The sequence below is a fragment of the Diabrotica virgifera genome, chromosome 3 (genome assembly GCF_917563875.1).
Source record: "Diabrotica virgifera virgifera chromosome 3, PGI_DIABVI_V3a".
Lineage (NCBI taxonomy): Eukaryota > Metazoa > Arthropoda > Insecta > Coleoptera > Chrysomelidae > Diabrotica > Diabrotica virgifera.
This window is the reverse complement of record NC_065445.1, coordinates 148,327,617-148,341,244: the sequence shown is the minus strand read 5'-3', so window position 1 is coordinate 148,341,244 and position 13,628 is coordinate 148,327,617. Positions and strand designations below refer to the sequence as shown.

The following is a 13,628-nucleotide window of genomic DNA, read 5'->3' as shown; positions in this document are numbered from 1 at the left end:
AATACTATGTCGTCTACAAATATACACATCTCAGCGTTTATCATTTGCATTCTGTTCCAACCGATGCAGTCTTTCTTGAATTTTTTTTACATTCTTTCACTATCTCATCTATTACATTTATGAATAGCACTGGGCTGAGACTTCCCTCTTGTCTAACTCCTTGAGTTGTTTCAAATGGTTCTGACTGTATATTTAACCTTCTTACTATATTTGTTGTTTTCATGTATATACTTTTTGTTGCTTCTATCAGTTCTTCACTTACTTGTTTCTTCTTTAGGCTTTCCCATATATCTTTTCTTTTGACTGAGTCGAATGCTTTTTCCATGTCTATAAAGCTCAGATATATTTCTCTATTTTTCTTTAAGGCTTTTTCTATTACTTGTTTCAGGGTGAATATATGGTCTTGTGTGTTGTGTGCTTTCTTGAATCCACTTTGTACGTCCTCTAATTTGTGTTCTATTTCTTTTCTGATTTTCCTTTCTATTATGGTTTCGTATACTTTTGCTACTACACATAGTAGTGCTATACCTCTATAGTTCTTACAATCTCTTATGTTTCCTTTCTTGTATATAGGTATAATTACTGCATTTGTCCATTCTCTGGGTATTACTTTTCTCTTCCATATGAGGTTATATTATGTAGAACAATTTTTCTTTTGCTTTTACTCCTATATATTTAATTCTTTCTGGTGCTATTTCATCGTTTCCTGGTGCTTTTCCAATCTTTATCTTTCTTATTGCTTCTTCCAGTTCTTCTTTTTCTATAGTTTCAGGATTTTCCTTGTTTCTCATGGATACTCTCTTGATGTGGCTTTCCTTCTCCATTGTATTCGCTTGATTTCCATTCAGTATCAGCTGGAAATGTTCCCTCCATCTTTCCATTATTGTCTTATCGTCGTTTATTATTGTTCATTCCTTGTTCATTATTTGATTAAGTTTCGTTTCTTTGTTGCTTCTTAGGTTTTTCAGTGTTCTATAAAATAATTTTACATTTTCTTTGCTTTTTCTTCCATTTTTTCTCCGAATTTTTCCCAACTTTTCTTTTTCTCTTTCTTAATTATCTCTTTAACTTTTGTTCTTTGTCTCTTATAATTTTCCTATTATTGTTATGTGTTGTGTTTTATGTATTCTTTCCATAATTTCTTCTTTTCTTTTATTTCTCTTTTCACTTCATCCTTCCACCAATATGTTCGTTTCCATCTGTTGTTATTTCTTGTAGTTCCACATATTGATTTAGCTGTTTTTATAATCGCATTTTTAAATTTTCCCCATTCTTCTTCTATTGTTTCCGTTATTTCATGTTAATTGTACATCTCTTTCTCCAGCACTTCTGTGTATATTATGTTCTTTTTATTTCTTTTGTTTTGCTTTTGAATGTGGTTTCTAGTAGATAGTGGTCACTACCAATTTCATAACTCCTTTTCACCCTTACGTCTCTTATCTAGTTCTTCTCTGTTTTTTGCACTATAGTATAATGTATAATTGATTGTTCGTCTCTTGATTTGACTTCTCTTGTGATCTTGTGTATCCTTTTATGTTGGAAGTGTGTGTTCATAATCACCAGGTTATTGTCTAGAGAAAATTCAAGTAGTAATTTTCCATTTTTGTTTAATATTTCCTCCCCATAAGATCCAATGACATTGTTCCATTTTTGTGCTTCTTTCCCCACTCTACTGTTCATGTCTCCTGTGATCACAATGTTCTCTATACAATCATTTATCACTTCTTGTAATTTGTCCCAGAACTCATTCTTTTCGTTTTTTGTTGCGTCTTTGTCTGGTCCATAGCATATGATTAGGTTTGTATTGGTTTCCTCTGTATCCATATCTGTCTACTCTTAGTATACGTTCGTTGTAATATACCCAATTTTTTACTTTGTTAATACTGTCCTTCTTTATCATGCACGCTGCTCCTGCCTGAGCTCTCTTCGTTTCTTCCACTCCAGTGTATATTAATAACATTCGGTTTTCTAATATTATTGAACCTCTTGCTTTTTTCTTTGTGTCTGTTATAGCTACTATTTCAATGTTCTTATCTCTAATTTCTTCCCCCAACTCTATTTCCTTCCCATTCATACCTCTTACATTCCATGATGCCATTTTCAGAAATGTTTTGTTCTTTTCTTTGTTTAATTTTAACTATTTAGAATGGGAAATAAGCCACAATATTATTAAAAAATGATTTTTATTAACGTTTCACAATATTTAATAATATTGTGGCTTATTTCCCATTCTAAATAGTTAAAATTGTAAAAATGCCACAAGAAAATAGCTTCAGAACAACATTTCTTTGTTTAAGTTGTACTTTAAGTTGTTTTTCCTTCCATTTGTGTTATTATCTTTAAATCTGCTCAGGTCCCTGTTCTGTGCCTGTTTTGTTTCTCGGTCCGTGATTGTGTTTTCTTCAGCTAGTTTTTTGAACAAGTTGGTTCTGTTTTGAACATGTTACTTTTTCTATCCGGCTTGTCTTTTTATTCCATTTCCACTTAAAGCCTTCAATAACTAAGAAACCATATCCAATTTTTGCCCTTTTCCCATTATTCTTTTTATCTGCTGCTATCTTCCTAAGGTTTCTTTGTATTTCTATCTCTTTTAATGTTAGGTCACCTTCTATATATACTATATGTTGCTTATAGTTCATAAGTTTACCCTTGGCTTTCAGTATTTTTATTTTATCTTCGAATTTTTTACATTCGATAACACACATTGTTTCATTTATTTTTTGTACCCTATTTATTTCTGATTTTACTCCCATTTTTGTTTTTATGAAGTTCTCTAGTTGCTCTGCTTCTATTGTGTCTATTGGTAAGCCTCTCATTATTAGGTTATTTTTCTTCTTTTCTTTTTGACATGCTTCCAAGGTTATTTCTATTTTATCTATTTTTTGTTTTATCGTAGCCATTTCTTTCTTTAGATTTTCATTTTCTCTTATTATTTCTTTCATTTGCAATTTGTATTCACTATTCTCTTTCCTAATTTCTTTCAGTTCCTCAATCATATTACCCATTGTATTTTTATCTCTTCCAGGTAATTGTTTTTCTCTTTATTATCGATTGCTAATTGTTTCATTAGTTCCATCATTTCGTTCTGTCTGCTGGTTTCATTCGTTGATGGTTTTGACCTGTCTGGTATTCGGTTCACTTTTCTACTCCTACTAAATATGTCTAGCTCCTCTTTGCTTTTTCTTTCACCTTCTTCATTAATTCTATCATTACCGTCCGCCATCTTTCTTCTTGTTCAAATAATTAAAGTATTTATAAATATAAATATTTGTAATGGTTAAGGATCGCGACAAGTGCCGCACCCACCCCAACAGTTAAATCTTACCAATTCTCGATCATAACCAGTTTCGACTTCTACCGCTTGTAAAAATAAATACCATCAATATCAATACAACAAATAAATTCAGCCTTTATAATTCTGTACAGTTTTACCGAAACCTGAATAACAGACCTATTGTTTTTGTTGATAATAATTATTGTTTATCGTTCTTAATCACCCGTCCAGCGCAAAAAGTTCAACTCGTGTCGACTACTCAGACGTTTCACTTTTATCCGTAAGGTGAATAAAACTGATTATTAATTTATTAATACAGTTCAAAAATAGATAACTGATTATTTACTGCGATTATTCTGAGTTTAAATTTTTCAAAAATACTTATTAGTTTTCTCGGGTTCGAAAAAATTAAATGCGTTTAAAAATAATTCGAACGAAATTTTGCGCCTACGCTCTTAAAAATGATTAAAGTATTATACATTTTTGTAATCAGTATTTCAAAATCTATTAAATGAGGTGTCACATGATCTACTTTCCTATTTAAAAAATCAAAGTTGTGCCTGTCACCTGAAGAGGATCGCGTAAAGTTCGAAACATTGATGCTATAATATACTATGATTATTTTAAAAATCGACCTGTCCGAGCGTTTTGCTTTTATGCTAAAAATAAATAAGTTAATAAGTGGGGGTAACACTTATTCCAGCGCACTGTATAAATTCATTGGAATTCTGGTCACGTCATAAATATCGTCTACCTCTGTTATATAACTCTAACAGCATGAGAAATCACGAAATCAGTATTTATCGTCGGCTTCTTTCGTCAAGTGCATCGGTGAGCGTCTACCTCATTAATCATAAAAGAGAAATTTTGCTTAGCTGACCTCCTTACACATATATAATAATCACTATTATACAGGACTAGACCTAAACCATGAATATAATGATAATTTATTATTCTTTGATTGCACGTTAGAAGTGTCAATTATGTAACATAGACTTAATATTATACAGTGATGAGCGCGCTAATAACCGGCAAAATAACGCAAAAGATGGAAAACATAATTGGTTTTGAAATAAGAAGAGATGAAAGTTGTAGAGGTGGGAACATATCAATAGAAACCTATACATCTACATGATTTTGATAGTTTCCTACCTTTTGACGTATCGGAGGAGTTTGGCAACTGCCACTGTGACAGGAGAATTTTATAATATTCTCATGTTTTTTGACTCCGATACGTTTGACAGTTTGACTCCGATACGTCTAAAGTTGTGAAACTATCAGAATAATGTAAATTTATACGTTTCTATTGATAATTTTCCACCTGTACCTACTAATTTCATCTCTTCTTATTTGACAACGTATTAAGTATGTTTTCCGCCTTTTCCGCTATTTTGCCGGTTATTAGCGCATCACTATATGCAAAATAATCTACTTATTTATTTATCGACTTGAGAAAGAAAGTAATACGTGGTATTATGAATGGCTTCTAACGTATAAATTGCGAAATAAATGGCCAAAATTAATAAAAAAATAGTTGATACTTCAAGACAATACAATTTTGTTCTTAGTCGATGGCAACAACGAAAAAAGTAATTAATTTCACTTCGATTCGTTCACATGCTATGTTCTAAAATGTAATTGGTGAAATTAGCCAAAAATTCTATTGTTCGCCGCCTACTTCAATTAATTTTTTTTTTCAAAAGATAAAGAAGAAGAAGAGATAATCAAACGGCTATGTTTGGCTATGATATTTGAAGCCCAAGGTAGTCTCTACATCATAATTATTTCAATGCTTTTCTTGTTTTTAAGTTTTTTTTATATGTAAATAAAAATCAAAAGAAAGTATGATCCATTTTATTTAAAAAGTGTTACAAGGTTTGTCGGACTCGTAAGTAAACCTTATTTTTATATTTTTTATTTTTTTAAATTTTTTTAGAACTTATTTTTACAAATATCAACAAAACCTAAAATATTTTAAAATTTGACGGTAGCAACGATATCAAAAGACACAAGTGTAAATAAACAAAACTATTACTGCAGTCTACACTGATAGTACCAGAGACTTCATTCAAAAGCAAACCATGACTTCAAACTCTAATCTTGACTTAAAACTTCTAACTCTCCTCTACATTTTATAATCATGAAAAATACTTCTTCATCTAATTAATAATCATTAATAATGTGCCAGCTGAAATAAAAAATACTTTTGTTAGATGAGAGGTTTTACAGTTAGAGATATTACAGTTTTTAGATGAGAGCAAAGAGGCGCTGAATATCAAAAGGTCGACCTATATGGTTGAATATACAGTCGAATCCGCTTATTGGAATAGCCTTCGTGCTAAGCAAAAGTATTCCTATAACCCAGATATTCCTATAACAGGTATTCTAATAAGCGGGTTCGACTGTATATCACAAAATAATAAGGGAAGATAATCAGGCTAACAAAGAGTACCAATATTCACCGATATAAATAAAAGATGTAAACTTATAAAGGCCAGATTTTTATTTTCAACATGAAGTTCCTTCTTTTGTTCCGTTCCAAAGACTTAAGGTTTGCCATTTAGGTTTGTTCAGTTTTGTCGTATAACACTGAATTGTACACCTTGTCAGTTGAAAGGGAGAAGAATACTCAAGCATCTTCTTTAAGTGTTCATTGACAGTATCGATTAATTCTACTATTGTAATAACTCTATTAGAGTTCTAATATTGGACGCCAGTAAGGTGATCCTCTACATCCTGCAACGTCGTCTAGAAAATTTTATAAGTTGGCAAACAGCACCAGAGCAGGCTGGAATTGTGAGAAAGGTACTACAGAACAAATCCTTAATGTAGAAAACATCATAGAAAGAACCAGAGAATATTAGATGCCGATATTTAATACATTTTGTTGATTATATTATGAAGGCCTTTGATAATGTAAGATGGAAGAGACTATGGAAGATATTGACGAGAAACCATTATTTAAATCCGAACTATTGCGCGGTGTGAGGTGGTCTCCTCTCTATATATATCTTGGAACTCTAGCTAACACTACAGGTAGTTGTAAACACGAAATTCGAATACCCATACAACTAGCAAGAGCAGCTACATAGGGTATGACTGAAGTATATGGGGTATGCCGTGATGATTGTTACATTACTATGGCAAACAAGAAGAGACGTTTCAACTCTGGTCTTTTCCACATTTTACTATGCATGTGAGACATGGACAGGCAAAGTATCACATAAACAACGAAAATAAGCTTTTGAAATGTGAAGATGGAGACGACTGCTTCGAATCTCATGGATTTGCATGGCTCATGTAGAAGTTCTAGATAATATTAAACCCAATTAACGTCTACTGAGTACTGTTCACTCTAGAATTTTAAAGTTTTTGGCCACCTCCATCAAAGCGATTACAAACTGATTGATGGTCCAAGGAAGGCCTTAGAGTCAAAGTCAATGTGGCGGATTTCTACAGCGATGGGCAGACGAAAAAATTTCTCAAAAAACAGTACTCTGAGGCTGTATATGTAACAAACGACCGGAACCAGTGAAGAAATGTCATTATTACACTATCCGAGCTGCTGAAGCTCAGTGATTAACCACAACATATCTGTTAAGATGTTAATAACTATGATGATAATGCTGATTGTAAAATATCATAAAAAAATGTAGAAGGCAGGTCATACCCCATTCATGCATGTGAGGATCAGGATTTGGGGTAGTATTTTCGATTTCAATCGATTTTTTTCGTATACGAGTTAACTCGAATGAAAAATATCGTATACGAATGTAAATATATATTTTTGAGTGTCCTTCGAAATGTTATATGTATACGAGAAGAATTTGTATTGGCGACACTGCAAATTCGATCAACCAAAACTCAAATATTAAAAAAAATAACTGACAATTTTATTTAACATATTTTTAGTGATTTTGTCATCTAAAACAATTCGTTTCTTGTAAATTAGCTGAAAGGAGCAAAGAGGGCATGAAATATGGTGGTTCAGTATCGGCCGAACAAAAGGAGCTGATCGAATTTATTGAGACGCATCCAATAATCCAATGTTAACGTAAGTCCATTGTAAAAATATTGTATACAACAACGATTAAAAATTATCAGCTGAAATCTTATCTAACGTATTCGTATACGAGTATCGAAATTTGAATGGCTTAGTTTATACTTTAGACTCAATCGAGTCGTCGTCGTATCGGAAAAAATTCGTACAGGAAGCATTCGAAAATACAAGAAACTGGATTTCGAGCAAATTTCCTCTAATTTCGTATGCGAAATATGCTCGAATGAATTCGACATGTAATTATTTACGCTGGCTTTCTCTATTGAGAATATATTCCTTTGGCATATTTTATAAGGAACCAAAAATATTTCTGCTAGAAGAAGAGTCCCCTGGTTTACTTGATTTACAACATCAGCCGAAACAAAAACGTTGACAGTATGTTATTGTTGGTGCGTATTTTGGATATCATCGGACCACCTCCGCTCAAAACTGCTGCTCTTTAGTGAAGATAGTTAATGTTGCCCACTACTGCGACATTATTACCAATAGTACTTTGTATGGTTCATTCCACCAACATACGACTGTTTAACCATCCGTTAACCATTAACAACTGTTTCCATCAACATAAGAAGTACGAAAGTAAATGGCTCTAATAATTATTCCAATAAACAGCAATGTAATTTGAAATTTATTTTCGTTCTTGATATTTTGCACAATAAAATATTCGTTGTAAAAATAACCCAACACAGTCGTATATTCGTGGAATAGGGTATAATTTATTGTTTTAATTATTAGAATTGGTTATCCGGATATGACTCCATGTCGTTTATTAAAAATCAAATGTAATTTCAAAAATTTTAACACTTAAAGTGTCTCAAAGACCTCATACACAATCATTAATCAATTACAAACCTGATTTTTGGAGAAAAACGTTTGAAAATCCATGAAATCCTTTATAAAAGGTATATTTGTTAAAATCCCTATACAGGGCTAAATCACAGAACAAACAGAACTAGTTTTCAATCTGTTGACCGAGCATCATCAGTGTTCTTGAATCTAACATGCTAACCACCAAAGTAAAAAATATTTGGGTAAAAACCCTTTATAATTAATCCGTCAAAGGAACGTATAAAAATGATGTGAATTTAAACATGGATGTTTAAAATATCCAATGTTACACGCTCGAAGTACCATTGAGCTCGATTTGACTTGTTCATATCATGGCTGTATGGAAGCAAGTCACGTAGAAACGTTTAAATTAAGGCGGGTATATATAATATGCGCTCTGCTCGGTGTGCGAGCCGCTCTCGCGAGCAGCATATTTGTTAGATTAGTACGTGTTTTCAAGTGGCACACAAACGGCTCGCACACGGCGCACCACGATCTAACTTCTGTCGGCTATTCAACAAATGCTTTGATGGTTCGCAATACGTATTTGGACGGGTTTGCGAGTGGTTTGTTGGTTTTGGGGCGCCTGAGTTGAATATTTGTTAGTAATGGAGTGGTCGGAAGGAAATATCAAACTTATTGATGTTTACCGTGGAAAATGAAAATGAGATGATGACATTGAATATATTTAAACATGTTAGCTTGCAACCCCCAACTTGCAACCAACTTGTAACTCAACTTGCAACCAATCGGAATGAAACCAAACACTTCTCGATGAGAATAGGAGAAACTACTCCCGACGTCAGCCGATATCGGATCTGATCTGATCGGAGAAAAACGGATCCAATGTAGGCACCCACATTTAATACTAATTATCTACAATTACTAAATGTTCGTAAGTTTCCTCGGGATCGCGGAAGGTTCGTCAAAATGAAAAATTTTAACGAACATTAACCGCGCCACGAACGCGCGGCGCTCACACGGTGCGGAGTTCGCGGCGCGGATATGTATCTCCGCCTTTAGGTACATAAAAAATGTGTATATACTTACACACTTGAAGAATTCTGTAATGTAACATATCAGTTTGAAGAATGAATATTATTTTCTTATGGTTTTTTCACATTTCCATTTTCATCTGATACATCGGTCACATCATTACAAACAAAAACATCTCTACCGTACTCATCTTTGATAAGTTTGCACTGCAAAGTTCTTAAAACTTTTCCTGATGGTTCAGAGAGTTTTTGTATTTTGCAAACAAACATATCTTTGTCATCTATAAGATCAAATACTCTAGGTTTAAGTGTACTTATAGAAAACCTTTTGGGTGTTTTTTCTTTGATGTTTTCAATTTCCTTAAAAATAGGCAAACAACTGGTCTCATTCTCTTTACATCGTTCAGATTCAAATATAGGATGATCGTTTATTTGTTGTTTATGTTGTGGGTGACTACTAGCGCTAATAGTTAATGAAGGAGTAGACTTGGATCTTTGGGATTTTAAAGGTAATGGGGTTTTTATTTTATTAGTCGTGTTATCGATCTGATTTTTTAGAGTTTCCTTGTTTAGTGTATCAAATTTACTTGTATATGGAACGGTGCTCTTAGTTTTTCCTATTTTGGTATCTTTTGTTTGATCTTCAATCGTAAATGGATGGAAAATATCAAGAGTTAATTTTTGATATTTATTATATAAATGATCTTCTTCATCTGTACGTTTCGTAAGTTCAGATGCACTTGTTGTGTGTTTATCAGTAGTTTTTGGAGTATTTTTCGCATGGTAAGCTATACTAGGTCTGGCGTTAGATTTTTTTGGTTCGGATATTTTTTGTAGAGGTAACATTTCCCTAGCTTTATTGACTGCGTTTGTCAAATCCAGAATTGTAGATGGGTTGGATAGGTCTATTGAACTATTTTCATCCTTTTGTTTAGTCAGCTTCGTTGAATCGGCTAAAATATAAATTTTATTAATTAGTTATTATATTATTGTGTTTCGAAAATTAGAGTAGTTACACTCACCGGCACATAATTCCTTCACTAAAGATTTTTAATTAAGTTTGAAAATTTATAACTTTATTATTTGTACTTCGATTTTCATTATTCTTGCTCGGTTTGTAGGTATATGTATTGATATCTTTTGTTATTATTCCTTATATAAAAGAAAGGAAAGATTATAAAAAAATTTCTTAGATGGCATTATACGGGGGTGAATGGAAGCGTTGTATTTTTTCCTAATTTTAAAAAATTCTGCGGAAATTTGAAGACCGTATTTTATTTCATAGTCCTTTCATAGTATCCCGGAGACATCACTAAGTTTTTGTTTTTGGAATTATCCGAATATCCCTTATTTTGTAACAGCTGGACAATTTTTTGTAAATAAAAACACTTACTGACTCATAAACATAAATATCTTAAATAGTGGTTGGATTGATAAGAGTAGAATGGCCCGCATGCAGCCCAGATCTCAATCCTATCGAAAATTTATGGGATGAATTGAAAATAGCTATTCGCCATCATCCTAGGCCTCCATAAAACTTGGTAGAGTTATAGCGCTGGTAGAGAAATATCGGGATATTCCCCAGGCAAGGATAACACATCTTATTTATTCGATGCCGAACCCTATTGAATTGTTTTGTTTTGATGTTAATTTTGTTTTGTGTTGTTAATTTTAGTGCGTTTGATATTTTTAATTAAATAAGGCTTGAAAGCAGTGTTTTTATTTACAGCTTTTGCAAGAAAAGGGATATTTGGATAATTCAAAAAACAAAATCTTAGGGATACCTCCGAGATTATACGAAAGGATTAAGAAAAAATCATCCCTTTTTTAAAGTTGGAATACAACGCTTCCATTCACCCTCGTATAATGTCATCTAAGTAAAAAAATTTTATTACCGGATTAATAACAAACGATGTCAATACATAATGTACCTACAAACTGATGCAAGGATCTTGAAAATCCGAGTAAAATTATAAATTGTCATTCTTAATCAAACATTTTTAGTGGCGGAATTTTGTGCTGGTGAGTGTATCTTATATTATAATGTTCAGATAATTTAATGCTTTCATACACCTTAATTGCATTCCTTGTTAGACGATTAGCCTACCTTTTACATAAAAATTAGGATATATAACAAAAAGAATAATGTATTTTAATATTGGTTGATAAATAGCCTCTGATGATATCGGATATGAGAGATTCGTAAAAAATTACATTCGTGAAGTTAAAATAAAATAAAACAAAATCAAGAAATAATACAAAATTTTACTGAAATAACAATAATTTGAGTGAAAGGTTAGATAGAAGAACTGAGTATCAAGAATTTTTAGATACAGATAGGACTATTAGAGAATGTGAAGTAACAATAAGAGAAACCACTATTAATAGGAATGTACAAATAATAGCGTATATAGATAACATCGATATCATAGCAAGAAGAAAACGGACTGGTACTATCCTTCAAAGCATTGGAATCAGAAGCAAAAAGAATGAGGCTACCCGTTAATACTAGTAAAACTAAGTGTATGAGAAATAATAAGCAACATAAAACCCGAAGATCCATCGACTGGGACATATACTTTCGATGGAGTAAGAGAGTTCACATATCTAGGGTCACAAGAAATTAAACAGACGTAGGTACATATCTGACGTATGTACATAACAGACGTGTATACATAGCCTAATAAAATAAAACAAAGTCAAAATGTAAATTCGTACAGGTTAAAACAAATTTTATATCAAAGTTTAGGTGGGTACAAAAGATATTTTCAAGAAAGTATCCAAATCATACAAGGGGATTATTGTTTAAATAATTAAAAAGGGGTCATTTTTGCAAAAAAAATACTTTTCTAACTGCTGAGGTAATCTACTTATCGATGAAGGTCTATGGGATTTTTTTCTGCAAAGTTGAAGAGAAAATCTTTCACGTAAGGCTTACTAAATTAAATTTGACCTCCTATTTATTTAAATAATTGTATATAAATCTTTAAAAACAAATTTGCAAAAAAATATTTTTAGCGTTTTAAATAAGCACTATAAAATATCCTTTTTTACAGACTAAGTTGCACTATGTTACCAGTATTAAGCAAAAAAAAATTGGTAAAAAAATATTTAATATTTTTTGAGATATTGAATTTGTTTATTAAATATTACTCTATTTTCAATTGCAAAAACGCGGTTGTTGCCAAAGAAATATTTACCTGCTTAACATCTCATTATTTTTATTTTTATGTATATTTTCGATAAATGTATTGATAAATTCAAATTTCAATTAAACTCCCCCCGAAAATGGCATTTGAAAATTATTCAAATTTGTTTATACATTTTTTTTTAGTAACGTCGCGGGGATTAAGTATTTTGAAATACCGTTTCGATAATTGGGTTCCTGGGAATTTTTTACTAATTATCAAAATTTTTTTGTCGTTTTTTCTTCTTCTTTTTTTTCTTGGAGTTATATTACTACGGGCCCTTTTAGGGTTAAATTTTATTAGGAATGTCAAATCTCTGAGTTGTAGATTCTAGACCTAAAAATATTAAGATTTAACTAAAATCTCTTAAATAAAATGTGGCTACTTACTGAGTTACAGGGTGTTTTATTTAAATATTTGAAAATTATTTTTACCAAGTACTTTAAAACTATTTGACGTATCCTTATCATACTTGGCAGAAAGTGTAGCTATTATACACCGTACTAAATTGTGATTAATAAACGTTTCTAGCTAGTGCCAGAGGCGCACGACAGGGGATAGTGAATGATTGACCCTCCCCAAATTCTACGCCACTGAGTGAATTATTATTTTAGCGAAATTTTTCGATTCTTCAATACTTTGTATGTAAATAACTTTATTGGTATCGATAAAGTCGTCAGTTTGAGAGATATTGGAGGTTTAAAATGAATGAATGAATGAATGAATGAATCAAAATAACTATGCCGTTTCATCTTTAACGTCCAATATCTCGAAAACTAATGACTTAATCGTTACCAGTAAAGAGTATATTATATACATAGAAAGTGTTAGAGAATCGAAAAATTTCACTAAAATAGTAATTCCCTCAGTGGCGTAGAATTTCGGAAGGGTCAACCCTTAACTATCCCCTGTCGTATGCCTCTGGTAGTAGCTAGAAACTTTTGTTTATCACAATTTAGTAGACTGTATAGTACCCACACTTTCTGCCAAGTATGATAAGGATACGTCAAATAGTTTGAAAATACTTGCTAAAAATAATTTTTAAATTTTTAAATAAAACACCCTGTAACTCAGTAAGTAGCCACATTTTATTTAAGTGATTTTAGACCAATCTTAATATTTTTGGGTCTAGAATCTACAACTTAGAGATTCGACATTCTTAATAAAACTTAACCTTAAAAGGGCCCGTTGTAATAGAACTCCAAGAAAAAAAAAAGAAGAGGAAAAAAGACAATAAAATTTGTTAATTAGTGAAAAATTCCCAGGAATCCAATTATCGAATC

The 13,628-nt window shown here is 31.9% G+C and overlaps 2 protein-coding genes across 5 annotated transcripts in view; one reads left to right on the top strand and one right to left on the bottom strand.

Annotated features, from left to right (window-relative positions):
* LOC114343993 (alpha-tocopherol transfer protein-like) overlaps positions 1-13,628 on the top strand; it is a 391,725-nt gene that overhangs the window by 89,133 nt on the left and 288,964 nt on the right. The window lies entirely within an intron of this gene.
* The window catches only part of LOC114338438 (uncharacterized), a 127,144-nt gene continuing 118,629 nt past the window's right edge, over positions 5,114-13,628 (bottom strand). For both annotated transcript variants that reach the window (XM_050645574.1, XM_050645575.1), the window contains 2 exons: positions 9,213-10,110; positions 5,114-5,462 (listed from right to left, as the gene is read on the bottom strand). In XM_050645574.1, the coding sequence (XP_050501531.1) occupies positions 9,269-10,110 (842 nt within the window). In that variant the 3' untranslated portion in view covers positions 5,114-5,462; positions 9,213-9,268. The remainder of the gene's footprint in view (positions 5,463-9,212; positions 10,111-13,628) is intronic.